At 36.5% G+C, this 17,649-nt stretch overlaps 1 protein-coding gene across 4 annotated transcripts in view; it reads right to left on the bottom strand.

The window, feature by feature from the left end:
• LOC121329019 (dedicator of cytokinesis protein 3-like) overlaps window positions 1-17,649 on the bottom strand; it is a 212,002-nt gene that overhangs the window by 160,082 nt on the left and 34,271 nt on the right. For all 4 annotated transcript variants that reach the window (XM_041274211.1, XM_041274212.1, XM_041274213.1 and 1 more), the window contains one exon: window positions 6,206-6,289. In XM_041274211.1, the coding sequence (XP_041130145.1) occupies window positions 6,206-6,289 (84 nt within the window). The remainder of the gene's footprint in view (window positions 1-6,205; window positions 6,290-17,649) is intronic.

Raw genomic sequence — 17,649 nt, 5'->3', positions numbered from 1 at the left:
TGTGTAGAGGTGCTGACTTTGACCGCAAAGGTCTCCATGAGTTCATGTTACCATCGGAATGTCAATGTCAATATCACTTGCCCAAGCCCATCCATCCCCCCTTGTGGTATTGGTAAACATTTTAATTCCTCACTGACAATTTCTCTATAACCCCTTTGGTCACAATTTATTATTACATTTTTTACAAATTTTAAACAGTTTGTGTGAACTCTATGCTGTTCGAGATGTTGCCCTTCCAAAACTTAGAAAAAACATATTTGCATTATAAAATAGATACGCATATAGGAGACTTAACATGGTGCAATTATGCACGCAGTGACTGAAGGGGTTATTCCAGACAAGCATGTCATTTTAACAAAAGCCCTGCAGGCAGGTTGGGTCACACAGAGACTGTCTCCACATGTTGGTGCTGAACTGAAAGCTTTTGACAGTGCAGGGTAGCGGTGTATTCCTGATTCACTTTGCTGACCATGTCTTTATCTATGACAGAGATGCTGAGACAGTTTTCTACTGATCTCTGTGCTGAACCCCAGAGAAAGACAAGAGAAAGTAAAAATGTGTGCGATATGAAAACCGTAACCCAAAACCTGTGTTAAGAACAAGAGCACTCTCTTGTAGTATAGACACCTTTCCAATGATGCAATGGTGACTGCCTAGACAAATGCTAAATTTGTATTGCTGTCAGTAATTTCTGTTGCAACTTACATGCAAGACCGATTGAGTGATAGATCATTGCCAGAAACCGATATAACAAAATGACAACTAGCCTTGCCTTAACTTCATGGTGTTGATTCAGTGAATCGGGAACTCCATGTTATGTTTCTAAAGTCTCAACATTGTCAGAAATATTGAGGCTCTACTTGCAAGCCTTCTTTTAGATGGTCCCTTGAGCAGTTGTTATGAACAAGACTGACTGAAGATTTTATCTTCTCATTAATGCAGTACGCTCCTTCACATTATCTGCAGCATGTTTGAAAATAAAAAAATAAGTGAGCCGAAGGCTGATTCACAGTAGATGCTGGGCAGAAAAATTAATACATAATGAAAAAAACTATTAAATACAAAAATATAATATATAACTTATTTTTTTCCAATACATTAAAAGCTTCCTGCTCAAACTAATGCAATCTAGCATACTGTATATGGGTAATTACTAGAAACCATGTACGAGAAATAAAGGATATGACAAAATCTCAGTACTTATCTTGTGAACAGATGTCATCCCATGTGTAAAACATGTGACAGAATATGACAGAAGAAAAAAATAACAAGACTTTGTATGTTTTACAATAGTCCCAGAGTACAATCTCAGTTTTTTGACATATAATAATTTAATATGTCATGTGTAGGTTGTCTCTTATTCCAGCATAACTCGCTTTGAACAGCTCAGCTACTGACAGCTCTTACAATAATAACAAAAACCGTCCACACAATGTATAAGCTCATCAATCAGCTTGGCATTTTGACTTGTGGGTTCTCTATAAAGACATCAATAAACATGGTTTTGACTTGCTGAAAACCAGATGAAGGTGCTTTTATTCTTCTAACATCCATCAACAGTCCAAAGCGCCTTTGACCATTGTTTCATAGTTCAATTTCTGTTCTTGTGGATATTTTAGCCTTTTAGTCCTGTTCCCCTTTCTTAACAGAGGTATTCTTACTGCAAAACATTCTTGAAGTCCTGATTTCAAGAGTGACCTTCGTACTGTTGATTTGATGGACGACACATGTGCCTTCTGCCTGTTCCGTTGTCAATTCAACGCTTGTCTTCTTTCTATCCCTTAAGGATATTAGCTTCAACTATTGCTCATCCTTGTTAGACAGCTTTGTGGGTCTTCCAGTCCTGAGTTTGTCAATTACAGATGATGTTTCTCTGTACTTGTTGATTATGCTTCGGATACCACACCTTGAAAATCAAGTGATGTGAGCTATTTCACTCAATGTTTTTCCTTTATGCAAGGATATATATATATATATCAGATTCTTTATTACAACTCAAAAGACAAACATCTCATTATATAAACAGATTTCTTTATTTAGTTCTACTTTACAGCATTACATGTGATATGACTTTTTTTTTTTGGAGGAGTAAATTATGGGCACTGCTTGCTATCTTTTCAAATCTAAATTGGATATGCACCCCATGAAAATATGTCACTAACTACAGCGTGAAATGCACTGTACTGTTACTGCTAAGCACTTCGGGGTTGCCTTGCAGATTAAAGGCTCTGTAAAAAACAGTTGTTGCTGTCCAAGAAACAAGTATTTTGTTTGGAGTAATGCCATGCTAAAGTGAACCAAACACTTTGAGCGTTTTTATAGTGACTGATAATACATTTATGTAATAGAATTATTTAATCCCATGTGTAATACCAACATTCTGAAACAGATTTACATTGGCATTTTTTTATTAAGGATATAGATATTTGTCAACATTATACCAGAGAGAAAAATAAATATTATTTTATTAGTATGCAATAGCAAAATGTTAGTCATTACAGGAGTCTGCTGCACGACACATTGCGAATGAAAACTTCAATTAGACAATGGCTGGGAGATGGATGATAACAGTAAAAAAATGTAAAAAAATTAAAAAATACAAAATTACATAATTCTGACTTTTCAGATGGAACATTAGCACCAAGTCTGTTTCTGCTAATAAAATACTATTTTAAACTGTAAATGTGAGCTTTGAAGCAAATAATGGAATAGCTACACTACACAAAGCTGAAGCAGAACATCTCTTTCGGGCTGTTTTTGTGCAATGCTAAACACAGGGGAATTGTAAGGCAGCCAATACTTCAAAAACAATTCCTGGCCATATAAAAAGGACATTCTCTCAGCTTCTCTTGTGAGCTGTAGGCACCCAGCCATGTGTGTTTATGTTTAAGTATAGCCGTCTCAATTGTGTGTTTTGATTTCAAGCCCTTGTTTAGCAGTTACATTTTGAATGCTTTGTCAATAGAGTAGTGTGGAGTGTTTCATCAGTGTAGGACTAAGTAGATCTGTCTTTGAACAGTTCAAGAAAAAAAACTAAGAGAACGGCTTTGTCTTGTCCTCAAATATCTGTCGTTGTATCATATTGACTTTTACATTTTCAACAGCACTCTGCAGTCTTCATGCTGCATACCATATTCAGTTTTTATTTCAAATGTTATGATTAAAAACAGTCAATTATTCTGTCTACCAGGCTGCAATACACATTTTAAAATCCAAATCTTTTAAATCCTGTGCGACTATTTGTAAGTTTAACTTTAATTTACCCTAGGATTACATTTTAATTATGATGCAGCTAAAAGAACCAAATAACAAACAAGTGGCTAAAAGATTAATGGTGGGGTTTTGTGCATTTAATTTCCACTAAGCTCCGGGCATCAACAACTTCAGGCATCCCCCAGTACTGCATTCCTAATCCACAGAGCTGAAATATCACAAAATAATGTAGTCCATCATAAATCCTGTGCCCTGTGCCTCTGCTTCCACCAGTTTCATATATACTAGATATATACCAAATAAGAACATCTTGGGTGAACCATGCATGTATATTTAAGGGTACAAACAAAGTGAAACAAAGCACTATGTATGACACACGGTATTCAAAAGGCTTCAAAAGGATGGGTTCTGAGATTGGATGGGTTCTGAATCCACTCCAATTAGAATGTTTGTCAAGTTACGGCACTGCTGCTGGAGCCACTGATCAGCGCCCCAGCCCTTTTAAGTTTCTTATACACTTCATGTTAATGGCCTATAGGCAGCTGCAATGTCAGAGTTACACATATTATGTGCTCAACAGCTCTGGTGACCTGAAGATACAATTTGCACAAAGAGACAGAGCTTTATTTACATAGTACAGTAAATTAAAAAGACGACCACTCCCTATGTGCTGAGATAATAAACTCAGAAATCAAGGGGGCTGCCCTAGTGAAAATGCTGTGTCCTGCTCCTCTAAAATCATGATCACATTCTGCACAGGCTTATTCGTGTTTTCCTTCATTTTAGTAAAACTATACTCAGTACCACACAATAAAATGTAACATTAATCATTGTTCTCAAGGAGCAAATGAGGGTTTTCTGATACAAACAAAATGCACTTATTTATAATCACCAACGGCTACATCTCACTAAAATGTCATATTACAGCATCAAGAAAAATCTACTGAGTTGAAGATGATATTCAAAACCGTCCTTACCAAAGAGGTACTGCTCTCAGTTATGAATAGTAGATACATTCCTGTAGCCATTTCTCCAAATTATCAGAAACCTGATTTACAAATTTGGCAAATTTTTCTAAATAAAATCTCTTAGGAGAAAAAAAAAATAAGCAATTTAAAAAACACAACACTACGCCTTACATCCCTAGATTCTCACTCTCAATAAATTTTGCAAAAGAATGCAAGTCTAAGTAAGTTCTAACTTTGAACCAAACTGGATGAGTAGTTATCTAGATACAGATAGGGTATCCCTAGCAGGGCATAATCTTATGGCATCTGTTTTAACCCCTGTGATACACCCCTGCCTGAAAAAATGAACCCATTTAAGATTTAAGATGCAGCCCAAATTTCTTACCCTCAATTTGAAGAGAAAATAATACATCAAATAAATTTGCATTTACAAAGACACAACTTCAATTATGCATATGGAGGCAGTTTGCAACCGTCTGCTATCTCAGAGCATTACAGTTATATGCGGGTGGGTATGAAAACCGGCATAATGTGGTTCCTGGGAGGTGCAGGGGTGAGTTCACAGTCATTGTCTCCAACAGGTGGCGATTGCTTATCCTGATGTGATTAATACATCTTCAGTGCTACATACCCACCTTTGATTGCGTTGTCTCCAATCAGCATATTGCCAGGCATGTCTCCTGTCTCATGGCTACTGTTTCCCACCACACAATGGTGCCACTCCTATTTCAAAGGGTCAGTATTTTTCTCAAGGAAGACAGCCACACAATAAATATATTTGTACTGGAATGTATCTGTATGCCTGACTCCCAACCAGCATTCCAGTCTATGCTGCTCTTCAGTAAAAGTAACTTGTAGTTCATTACACTCTCTCTCACTCACTCACACTCAATGTTTTTCCATCGATAGAGTCCTGTAGGATCTGACCTGCAGTATTGTCTGTTCATGATTTGTGCCTGCAGCTTGCTTGTGATTATGATTAGTAATTTGCACAATATAAATGATGCAAGTTATACAATAGGGATTTTGGAAAAGTGCAAATAGGCCTGTGCATGACAAATATTAGAATCGAAATCAAAACTAGTTCTAATTGGATCCTTTTGACTCTCTGTTTAGTCGCTTGACAATAGCACACAGCACAAAAACAGAACATCATTGAGAACATGAAGTAAGACAACCTGCTACGCCAACACTTTTGAGATCTATGCTTCCTGCCAAGGCCTCGAACTGGCTACTGGTGAATGCAATAAGGCACACAGTAGTAACAGCACAGAAACCAGAGGGAACGTGTCTCCAAGCGGGAATTCGCAAACTGAGGCCTGACATTAGTTTAATACATTAGTTCATACATTAGTTCCCAAAGGCAGCTTCAATTGGTAACTGATTTGTGAATACTTCTGCATATGCCCCTCTAAAACCTTAGTCAGCAGAATAGTATGCACATTTCTTGGATATTATACTATAATAATAATAATAATAATAATAAAACTGACCGATTTAAACCTGGTTCCACATTTTAAATAGCCTGCAAATACTTTACTTTTCCAAATTTAAAATACTATATTTTCTTGTTATATAACATAGCACCTCTCAGTAATCATACTGTACATCCTGTAAACGTACCTGTGTGTTTGTCTGCCTTAGTGACTCTGTTATTAAATCATTATAATTTATATAAGGAAAGTTTACAAAATGTAACTGTTTAAACATCTTTTCCATTGTTATATAAACGCAATACTCTCTGAATGCACATGGAGTGCTGTGTTTATTTCATTAGGCTGTCCTCATTCAACCACAGCGTTCCACAATTATCCTCTACAGTTTTCTTTCTCATTCATGCTGTATTAGAAATAACACATCACTGCATCATCCATTTTTAATAGAAACATAGGAATTCGGTTGACTTTAAAGCCATCATGTGTTATACTCTTACAAACAGAAAAGACTATAATATTTTCTGTGTTAGTGAAATTAATTATTAATAATGGTTTCATTTTTTTTCCTCCAAGTTATTAAAAACGTACCTTCACATTTTTCCAGGATCTGCACCGTTTCTCCGATCTCCAGAGACAAACCTTGTGACACTGATCCACGGAAACTGCAGATCACTGAAAAAGGAAATCAAACAGGAGGAGATTTAAAAGAAATTCGGTGTGAGCTACTGAATTCCAACAAAGGTCACATTTCTAATGCTTTTAGTGTCTGCTTATGAGATGCACGCCCACATTTTTGGGTGATTTCCCCCATCTTAAGTGAATTTTTCAACTGAAATCAGTGACATGTCAGTACCCTCATTGTCTCCACCAATTAAGGACTACAGCAGCATTCTTCCATCTGACCCGTCAGACGTCAGCTGCATGCAGCCAACTGGGCGTTTTTTCCACAAAATGTGGCTATTTATAATTACGTTTTGAGGAAAAATCACTTTAATTGATGGGGTTTTAATGTGAAATAACTAAATAGGATTTTAAATCATCAAAGTCTTTATTTTCTCATTAAACGCAGATTATTCTTTTTTAAATTACAGATTCATTTCTTATTAAAATATTGCCCCCTCAATTGCATGCAGTTTCTTCATTCTGCATGCACCAAGGCAAGTACATAAAACCAATTTTACGCATCCCCTAACAAGCGATATTTCTTGACAACATGCCATAATGGAAGAATAAATGATCACTGCATTTTATCTGGTAATAACCCCTCTTTTTTGTTTACAACACTTTGTACATAAGCTACCTGCAATCAATAAACTTTAGTCACTCACTCGGTATGCACATTAATTTCCATTTACATCAGTACACTCCATGAATATTTTTTTTTTACAGTTATTATTTATTATTTATCTTCAAATAATGACTCCTCTCCTCTCTTATGTTTCCTTAAGGTTGCTGTTTAAATGCTTGCTGTTCACCCTGGTCCTCTTCTGACATTGGAAATTATTCGAATGTATTTGTGTGTTTATGCCCCCTCTTTCCACCTCATCAAGGAAAGACTGGCACAGTTGTCATGGCAAATGCCATTCCACCGCCACTGACTGACGTCCTTTCGTTACTTAACTTGCATGCTTGTTGAGCAGTAATTTCTCGAAAACAAAGACTAGCCAGTTTCCAAATTTTAGACAAAAAGGAATTTAGATGTCAATTTTAATTTAATAGTTAAGATAACTAGCCTGCAGTTTTAATAGCTTTACAGTGATAAATACTTGCTATGTATTATTAAATGGCAATCAGAAATCATATCATTGTAAGTCGTTACCCCCCCTAACCCCCCCGAATATTTGATTACCTGGTATTTGTTTCATGGTGCCAATGGTAACATGGACTAAAAGTGCCTTTATTGGAAAACAGTCTTTCCTAGAAGGTGGATTACTGTAAAAAGCTGTGTATAAGTCTCACCGGTGTATAAATCGCTCCCCTCTTTTTAGGACCCCCTAAAATACCTAGAAAATAGACTTATACAAAGGTTTTTACAGTATATACAGAGATTCATCAGAGTGGTCCTTAAAGACAGGTGCTATTTCTACTGTGGGCGTTTGTTCCTAAACCTCAAAGTCTGTAATCCTTAGTAATTCCCTGTTTGTTAAGTCTTCATGTCTAAATATAATACATGCCTTTAGGACTTTCTGCAGCTTTTGTCATAACTGGATGAGCAATGGGAGAATCCCTGTCGCCAGGAATATGTATCCTCCATGGGGAGAAGTAATTAACACACTAAGTTGTATTACAATTGGGATGGGGTGCCCCCAACTACCCATGGAAATGAAGAATAAGCACTTTTAAAACAACAGTTCCAATGATGAAAACGCGACTACTCCAAATACTATAATGTGTACTGCCAAAATAAATAAATAAATACAATCTGCTTGAAATAAATCATAATAATAATTATAAATATACAAAATTATAATCACTAATCTTGGAGGGAACTGCCAGGCACTCACAATACATTATGTGGTGGATAAATAATAAATAAAAAAGGTTTAAATCATCTCCTAAGCTTTATTAATTCAAATCCAGCCCAAGACAATTAGTAATGTGTGAATGGATAAAGCACAGTTTGGCACTGTGTTTATTTTTAAACAGAGCCAGGACTCCATTTTCTCCTATCCAGATTTGATGATCTGGAAAAGTTTGTGCTGTATCCAAGCAACCAGGTTGCCACTGCTGCACATACAAAGCCTTGAGCTAGAAGACCTTCAAACAATATTCCATCACCTTGCTGCTAATAAACATTTCAGGTTTAAAGCTGTCATTTTCTCTTGCTTTTACATGCCTCTTAGTGAAAAAGTTCCATCTCTGGACTGCATACTCACAAAATGTTCAGAACTAGACTGAATTATTAGTACTGTATCTTCAAAATTTAAACTGCACATAAGCACACGCTTTCAAACTTCCTGACAGAAGCATAGTTATTGTGATTACAGTGTTTCTTATCACATCACAGTTTGCTAATGTTATGAAGAGCAGAGATTCACCCAGATACCCAGATGTAGTCATGTCTTTATGCTCACATACAATGTGCCTATTCGGCCAGTAGGGGCCATTCATTACAATGTGCATGGAATAAAAAATGTCTTAATGCCATCTTCAGATCAGGATGCATCACATACTTATTGGTAAATGGTACACAGCGTACAAACTTCCCTTACATGCACCTTTTACTTAACTATTTGTAGGTCGGACAATTTCTACCTTTCATTTTCTGTGACAGGGACACATTTAAAAGTTGCCCTGATATGTCTCTTAAGCAGATCAAGACTTTTTTTTGTTTGTTAGTTTTATGACTACTATAGTTTTTACAAATCTAGAAAAAAGAAAAATGGTGGTAAATGGTATAAACTGATGCTGTTCCCCTTGGGGCAAACGGTCCCCGTAAAAACGTAACAGTTTAATTAGGACAAACGCTTGTCAGATTTTCATTTGTTTTTAGGCTTGCCAACACAATACAGCCAAGCATGTTCTATTGTTATCACTCAAAACAAAAAAGTTTCAAAAGGTATCCCTGGATGTTAATACCACAGCCAATTGTTCTTCCATTAAAGAAAACTATTTAATTTCGGGCAATGGTAGTGTGTTGAAACCGTGCAACTTTTGCCCTCTCCAAGGGGCACAGTAAGTTAATGAGTCCACAAGAGAGGTCATTTAAAAGTAAGTCATACTGGGAAGACAGTTAAAGGTTTTGTAAAAAAAAAAAAAGTTAAAATAATTAAAAAGAAAAAAAAAAGTTTTTAAAAAGATTGTATGAAGAGAAGAAAGGAATTTGGGGAAAAACAACTGACATGAATAATACATTGAAACTGATAACAGCGAAAGATAAATTATACTGCAAGAAGCGTGCAATATGCTGGTGCAAAGAGTTTTCAGCTCCAGATAGGTAGCCTACTTATTCTGATCTTAAATCAGGCCGACTTACTGTAAGGCTGTTTCACAGACCCTGATAAGCACTATTTTTGGACTGTATTATCCTAAATTATATCACGTAGTCAAGATTAGTGCTAATTGGGGTCTGTGAAACCAGCCTTTCGCGTTAAAATCTGAAGTAAAACAAATAAGTGAAAATGTCAAAAGGTCGGAATTGACACATAACCATGATCATGGCAAACGAAGCTCGCCCATGTAGAAAGACTACCTTTTCTCCCGGAAAAGGCTATCAATATCCTCTTGAACTCATCTTCATAGATTATAAAAAAAAAATGTTTTACTCTAATTGGTATAGTGTAATGTTGGAACAAATATTTGAATGTCTTATATTTACATTTTTTAATGAGTGTACCAAAAAACAAATGACTGAATGACATATCAATGCAATAACCATGATTTTACTGTACAGTTTTTAAGTGTTATTATTATTATTATTATTATTATTATTATTATTATTATTATTATTATTATTATTAGTGCAGAACATTTGGCAAGCCACACTGTTACTGTGCGCTAAAAAAGATCATAAGTAATATACACTGTACCCTGTATACAATCCTAATAGAAGTGAATAGAATTATTAACTGCTCTAGGGTTGTAGTATTGTACTTGTGTAATGTGATGTGCTTTTCTATAAACTTTAGTCAATTCAGTTTACAATGCTGTTGTGTGATTCTCATCACTGATTGGACAGAGCTAATTCGAGCAATGAGATGTCTTTATGATGGCAGCAATTCCTAAAACCAATATTAAAATATTATCATATAAATCAGCTTTTACTTCATTTGGCACTAGAGGGCACTGTATTTAAGACTCAGAAATTTAGATTTTTTTTTCATCCCAAGACTACAGCATGCTTTACAACTTGTCTTCCTTGAAACACTTTGTCTTCGTTTTGGGTGACAGCTCAAGGGTGTAACACAAATATACAATTGTGGCAAAATGCATTCAAAATCTGTGTGGTTTTAGACCTATAGTCCTGAACTCACACCTGCATTGCCCTTTGACATAACTCTGTTTAAACTAATTCTAAGCACACACGCATTTTAAGGTGCTTCATGGTTTTACATGACTTTGCCTTCATTAAATACCAGCATACAGAGCTACCTGTATCCCTGAGGTGTTTATTCCACTTCATCAGGCTACATATGTAAAATGCATACTGCAAGAAGTGTGATCCTATGGGGTCTCTCTTTAATTGATTGCTCTACATCAAATCAGACTCTGTTTCATTAAACCAGTTTTTCAGGTTTCATTTACATTTCATGTACTTCCAATTAAAGTGGTAAAACATCCCTTTTTATAAACTGTCATGCCATTGAGATTTGACCAAATAGTACTCCAGTCAACCGCTCTGGCTTCCAGAAAGTTTAAGATTCATGCACTCGTGGGTTCTAACTCACGGTAAGATATCACTGTTTTGCACTGCGCAAGACTTGCACACCACAATTAACCTGGGGTGGTGCAAATGACATACAAAGTAAATTAGCTTCTTAAAGCCTCATTCTCCTGGGAGTGACCAAATGTATCTATACTAAACAGACTAAGAGTGTGAATTTTGAATAAAAAGTATTCCAATGCTCACACACTAGAAATTTGACTACTACTTCACAATATCAAGGACTAAGCTGTTCTGAAAGGTGTGTATTCTTGTAATTAACTGGTATGGTAACTGTCACATGTGAAACTACTATCATGTCCACAGAGCATCCTCGAGAATTGTTAAGTTGCCATGCAAGAAATTATAATTGTCAAAACATGTGCCACTTGTTCTCAAATGCATCCTGATTTATTTAAAAAATATATCAATAATACAACCCTAACTAAAATCAGAGGCTACATTTGATTTCAGAGCAAAGTTTGTACCATTTCTTCCAGATCTAGAATGGGCCTAGTCACAAAGCTTTAATTAAAATTTTGCCAAATTCTGGTTTTATGTATAAAACAAAGTTAAAGTGTTCTTACACAGGCAGGTTTTGGATCGTTTCACTATTGGAAGAGAAAACAATATCTGTTCACTTCATTTTTGAAACTCTGGATAGTAGTGCACAGCTCCAAACAGACATTTAATTTAGTTTTTTTTTTTTTTGTTTGGTTGGTTGTTTTTTTTTTTTTTTTTTTTTTTTTGGGGGGGGGGGGGGGGGGGGGGCAGTGCAGTGCATACTGTTTTGCATGTAATGGTTTAATAAGTCATTAATGTGGACAGTTAGTAACAGTCTGATATTACCCTTGCTAAAGAGATGCTGAAATTCTCAAGTTATTGGATACTGAACAGTCTATAATTACTGGAGCTGACAGCCTGGCTGATGCAAGCAGCTGAGCAGGGTTAACAAAGGAAGCAAAGCAATTCCTACCCACCTTTACCCTAGCTAGCCAAATAAATCACTGATGCCATCGTCCTCGCCCTCAGAATACAGTTGTTCACATTACGCTCCGTCCCTCCCTTTCTCTCTCAGTTCAATATAGGGTCTAGAAGATGTTAATAAATTGCATAGGCTCTGGAAGAGTCTGTTTGTTCCTTCCCCTAATAAGTCGATTTTATCCTGCAACAGAAAGATAATAAAAAAGCATGGCTCTATCCCCAAAATGTGTCTACTTGACTTAGTTTTAGAATATTATGTTTGTGTATCCCTTTTACTATTCACAGCACTCCTCTCAATGACACATTTTGCGTGGTTAATCCAAACCTGAACAAATAGAAAACATTGTATACTGTACCACATTTTCACAGCAGTGCTAAGAGATCTATTGTAAACGGACACAAATTGCTCCCAGTTTGCTGCTTAATGTCAACACAGTGTTAACAGGAGTTGACTTGTACCCAACAAAGCCTATGCTAAGAATTAGAATACGATAACCTAAGGAGCATCTTGTAGTGGACAAACCTCATGCTGAAAAGCATCACCGAAACTGGCACTATCGTGCACCTCATTTGACAGATCAGATAAGCTGAAACAACAGGGGAACGCAGACAATGAGTTTGAACAGCTGAATTAGCAGAGACTGCTGCAGGGAAGATAGAAATAAAAATCAAGTTCATCTTTAGATAGGCATTCAGAGCTGTGGCTTGGAGGCTAAAAATATTTGACATCAAAAAACAAAAACAAAAAAAATATATATTTCTTTAGTTTCCACTAAGTGGATATTGTTTTTCATTGGATACCCCACACATAGATTTGAAATAGATCTTCAGTGCCAATATATACATTCATTGATCTCTGCATCTCTGCATGCTACATTCTTTCGTTCAATCTACAATGCAATAAATAGAAAACATACACACACACACACACACACACACACACACACACACACACACACACACACACACATATATATTTCTGAAATGAGGATTTTGATTTATTCCATCTAGCTTCTTGTGATAAGGTCTTGTGTATATTATCCATTTAAAATAATCTATTCTTATTAATCTATTCAAGCAGAAGCACAAACCAGGAAACCCATACCAACAGAATGTCTAGTACTGGCCAATGCTCTTTAATATGCAAATAATTTAAAATGCCTAAAGAATTTAACATGGGCAACATCTGGTATAATTATATTATCATACATTTGGGCAGCATTTACTGTGAAGATTTGCATCTGTGATAATTAAGAGTACTAACGTACAAAGGAAAGACAACCAATGCAGAGAAAAACAGACCATGTACCTACTGTAAAAAAAAACACCATGTATATACTGTAAAAAAGGATTTTACAATTCTGCGACCTAAACAGTGGTAGGTTATGCCATTGCTAAAACAGAAATTGAGTGGTCCTATCAGATCTTGCTGGTAAAATAATTTTTGCATATGATTCTAATGGAATGTACAAATTGTGTGCATTTACCAAACACTACAATTGTGCACATTTATCTAAAGTTTGCAGCAAAATGCAAAGGACTAAGTTGGGTTAGACAATTGAGTCTGGTTGATGGGGGAACAGTGTATTTATTCAATACATGGGTCTGTATCACTCTGGTGTTTATAACCGGCTCTTAATCTCATGGCAGCCTTCGAATGCAGAAAGGAAATGAGCACAGACAGAAGTGACTGACTATCATCTTCCTGCAGAGAACCAAGAGACATTGATTTATGACATTATCCAGAAAGTGCAAATCTTCAGGATAGAATGAGTACAGTGAATAGCGGGAATCCTATGTTTTAGCTTGTGCAGTTCTCAAAGCATAATGTTACAGAACTGGGCCATGAAAACTTCTCATGTTGTGACTTTCCCCAGGTGGCATCACACACCAAAACACACTCCAGTAGTAAACTGACGTGAAGTGTGAAGATGATTAACAAAAGGTCTTCAGCTGAGCTCTGTTCCAGCAGGCAGTAATTTCACAATTAGTCTTAAGAAGGAAAGAAAGACACTCAGTTATCAAAGAGACTGTATAGAAAATAAACATTAAGGTACACAACAAAGAAATACATGTGCAATAAACTAGATGTTGAGCTACAAAAAAAAAAAAAAAAAAACAAGCAAATACGTAACAGGCTTTATTTTAATATAAAGTGAATAATGGCAGATCTGAATAACAAGAGAGGTACCTTTCTTGCTCTGTGTATATGTATACACACACACACACACACTGTACAATCTGTAGCATATAATGAACTGCCACCACTTAAACCCTTGGAGCTAGCAGAAACAGCTGAGCTAGCGCTAGTCTTTGATCCGAAAGGGTTAGGGTTTGCGTACAGCCCCAGATTTTACTTTTAATCCATTGGGATGAAATATCAATCCATTACAATAACTAGGAGAAATTTACAAGTGTGCAACACGACAGTGAAGGCGTTGTAATTTCAATTATGGCAGAGTTTAGATGCAATGCTGCTTGGATCATTAAAATGAATCCCAAAGTGCATTGCGTGATGCCATTGTCACAATGGGGGCGATAATAAGTGCATTTGTTAGGGTACCCTTCACGAGGTTTGCAGCTCATGCTCAAATCGGCAACAAACTGTTAGACATTAGATGACATGTATGCATTGCATAAACTACCTTCCAATGTTAGAGCCCAAGGCTCTTCTACAGCAGCGCTCGTTTGAGATGTTAAAATGTGCAGTAAACCATGGACAATCACACAGAATCTGACAAGCCTCTCCATCTTAATTCCAAAACAGATTTTCAACAACAGCCTTGCAAAAAGTTCTATCTAATGATGGTTCACACGACTTGTTTATCCTGTAAAATGACACAATCTGTTTTCAAGAGTAAGCGTTCAATCCAATAGCATAGTCTATACTGCAACATTTTCTATTTGTTTAAAATGTTTAAAGGATAAATTAACTGCGTGGACTACCTACGTAAAATGATAACTGGATTTGTCAAAGCAAATATAAATGTCTTTCTTAGAATTTTATCTTAATACTAAAATGTATAAATCGTGTGATCTTTGTTTGAAATGCTAAGCCAGCCCTGGTAGCTGTTTTTCTTAATCACAAAAAAAAAAAAGAAAAAATAATAATAATATCAGTAGCTTAAAGGACTTTTTTTCTTTTGGTGGTGAGGGGTGGGGGTGCATTAAAGGAAGTATAAAATATAGAAATACAATTCTGTAGCTCTATAGTAGAGAGTGAGACACTTTAGGAGACCTCTAATTGATTAATTTTGAAATGCTATTTGGGATATTTGACTTTCCTTGAAAATGGCTATTGCTCATTAATCTATCCATGGACGCAAGTGGTATTATGGTGGATTTATGGGAGGATTAAAAAAGACAGAATTCTCACGGACATGCTTTGAAAATCCTAAGAGAGATTATCAACATTGCAACCAGTCTTTTTATATTCATCAAGCTGAGTTCTAATGAAGCTGTCTCTATTCTGAGTTGTGCAAGGCTGAACAGTCAAGCAGCTTGACAAACTTCTTCAAAAAAAAAAAAAAAAAATAAAAAATAAAAAAAAATCACAACCGTCTGTGATACTCACTGCTTTTTAACATCAGTGCTTTTGCTGGAGTCCATCTTTACACAAACCATTGTTTCATTGCCATTTTATATATGGTAAAAGCACTCAGTGTTACATAGCTGTAATAGCTTTGAAGGAGATGCAATTGTCAACAGCCAGTAAGACGTAGGGTCTGTTCAATGTACCGTCGTCAAAAGCAGCAATCCCAATAGGTTAACATCTCAAGTACAGTAGCTCCAATATGATTCTGAAAAACTTTTAAAATATTCTCATTTTATGTTACCATTTCAGGTACATTATTAAAGCATATTTCCTAGAGCTGTACATTAAAATAAACCTGCAAAGCCTCCAGCACCCCCAGCACTTCTGTACTGTACAGAGACACGTTCTAGTTAATGTTACCAGAAGTTGTTGCTTCACAGATCCAGGCTTCACATGCCGTTATAATGCATTTGTCGTTACGGGTCTGAAGTTGCATGCCCCACTGCGCACTGTGAAAATCGGCAGCTAATCATATCAAGTTACTGACCTGGATAAATTCTGCTTGAATAAATTAAAATGAAAACGTATATAACTTTGCTCACCGGTGTGTTACTGACAGCAGCCATCTGTACATCATACTGTACAGTTTTAATTTAAAGCAGCAGATTAGTGTGCCAACGCTTACTGTTGTGTCACAGATGTGTCAGCCACACAAAGAGCACAGCGTGTGGTTTTCACTAACTCTACATGCAGTGTTTTTTTTCTATGAGTAAATATCAGGACTTTTTTCCTCCGCATTGGGACGTGGGACATTTGCTGGGAAATTGGCACTGTCCCGAACATATAGGGACTGTTGGCATGTATGCCAATGAATGATTATAATTGTGTACAAAAGGAAAAATAAGGATATCAGAAAAACCTCGATTCAGCTTCAAACAAAGAAACGCATAAAACCTTTAGCACGGAGACAAACATCGTCACATTGGACCTGACCCTTCCAGGATGAGGGATGGGAAACCGGCAGGGATTGCTTCTCCTCATCATGCAATAGCGAACCCTACTGGCCAGGCACCGAGCATATTCAGAGTGGATAAGAGGCAGGGCTGGTCTCTCTTCTCCGGGATCGGTATCCCGCCCATCTCTATGGAGCGCCATTTGTGCCAAAACTATCCAGCCGTTAGTTTGTCAATTTGTTTGTCAATTCGTTTGTCAATTCGTGAATTTGACAATTTGTTTGTCATATGTCTGCATTAACTCTCTATAGAATTTTTTTGCCTAACTCTCTATACACCACAATGCTTTGCGTGCTGTGAGACGGAAGTCTCCTCTTTAAATCAGTGGAGTCGAATATCTTGTTAAATAGATTATCTTTTGAAACGCCCTTCTAAATATTACTGGTTGAAGCAGTTTTGAGTGAGGCTGGATTTTCATTGATTAAAATATTAGTGTGTGCTCCCATTGGCTAGAAAGGTTGCAGTATTTTTGGCACAGTGCGAGATTGACAGTTGGAAGTTTGTTTGTTTGTTGGGAAGTTTGTCTGGTTGCTTGGAAATTTGCAGGTCCATACAACCTTTCATATTAATGAATTGACAAATTAATTAATTATTAGATGAATTAACAAATACATTTATGAATTACTGTATGAATTGACAAACTTATGGATGAGTTGCTGGACAAATTGACCAATTCATGAATTGACAAACAAACTGACAAACTAACGGTTGGATAGTATTGGCACAAATGGCGCTCCATACACCTCTGCTCTGGATTGCTTGGCTGAAAAGCGATTGTGGCTCTAAGCTTGTGAGACCAGAGGATGCTCACTCTCCTTCAGAACGTCTGTGCTGTGTGGGGACTCGCTGCGGTGAGGAGAGAAAAAAAAACATAACTGAACATTCCAAATTCTGCTGTATTTGGAGGGATAGGGTTTTATTTTACTGCAAGGATTGCTCTCCTATAACAAAAGCATTATAAAATATAAAATAATTGTTTCCGGGATAGGGTTACTGCACTAATGTGTACAGGGCTTCCAAAAAAATGGCACTCTCTGAAACTGCTCAGTTATAACAGCGTAACCTGCTATGTGTTTAAATGATGCATGATGATTATTGTGCACCCTGTGTGCATACCCGCTCCTGTGCCCTGTTCACA

Source organism: Polyodon spathula, chromosome 16 (assembly GCF_017654505.1).
Source record: "Polyodon spathula isolate WHYD16114869_AA chromosome 16, ASM1765450v1, whole genome shotgun sequence".
NCBI lineage: Eukaryota > Metazoa > Chordata > Actinopteri > Acipenseriformes > Polyodontidae > Polyodon > Polyodon spathula.
Note: the sequence above shows the minus strand (reverse complement) of the source record. Positions and strands in the feature narration are given on the sequence as shown.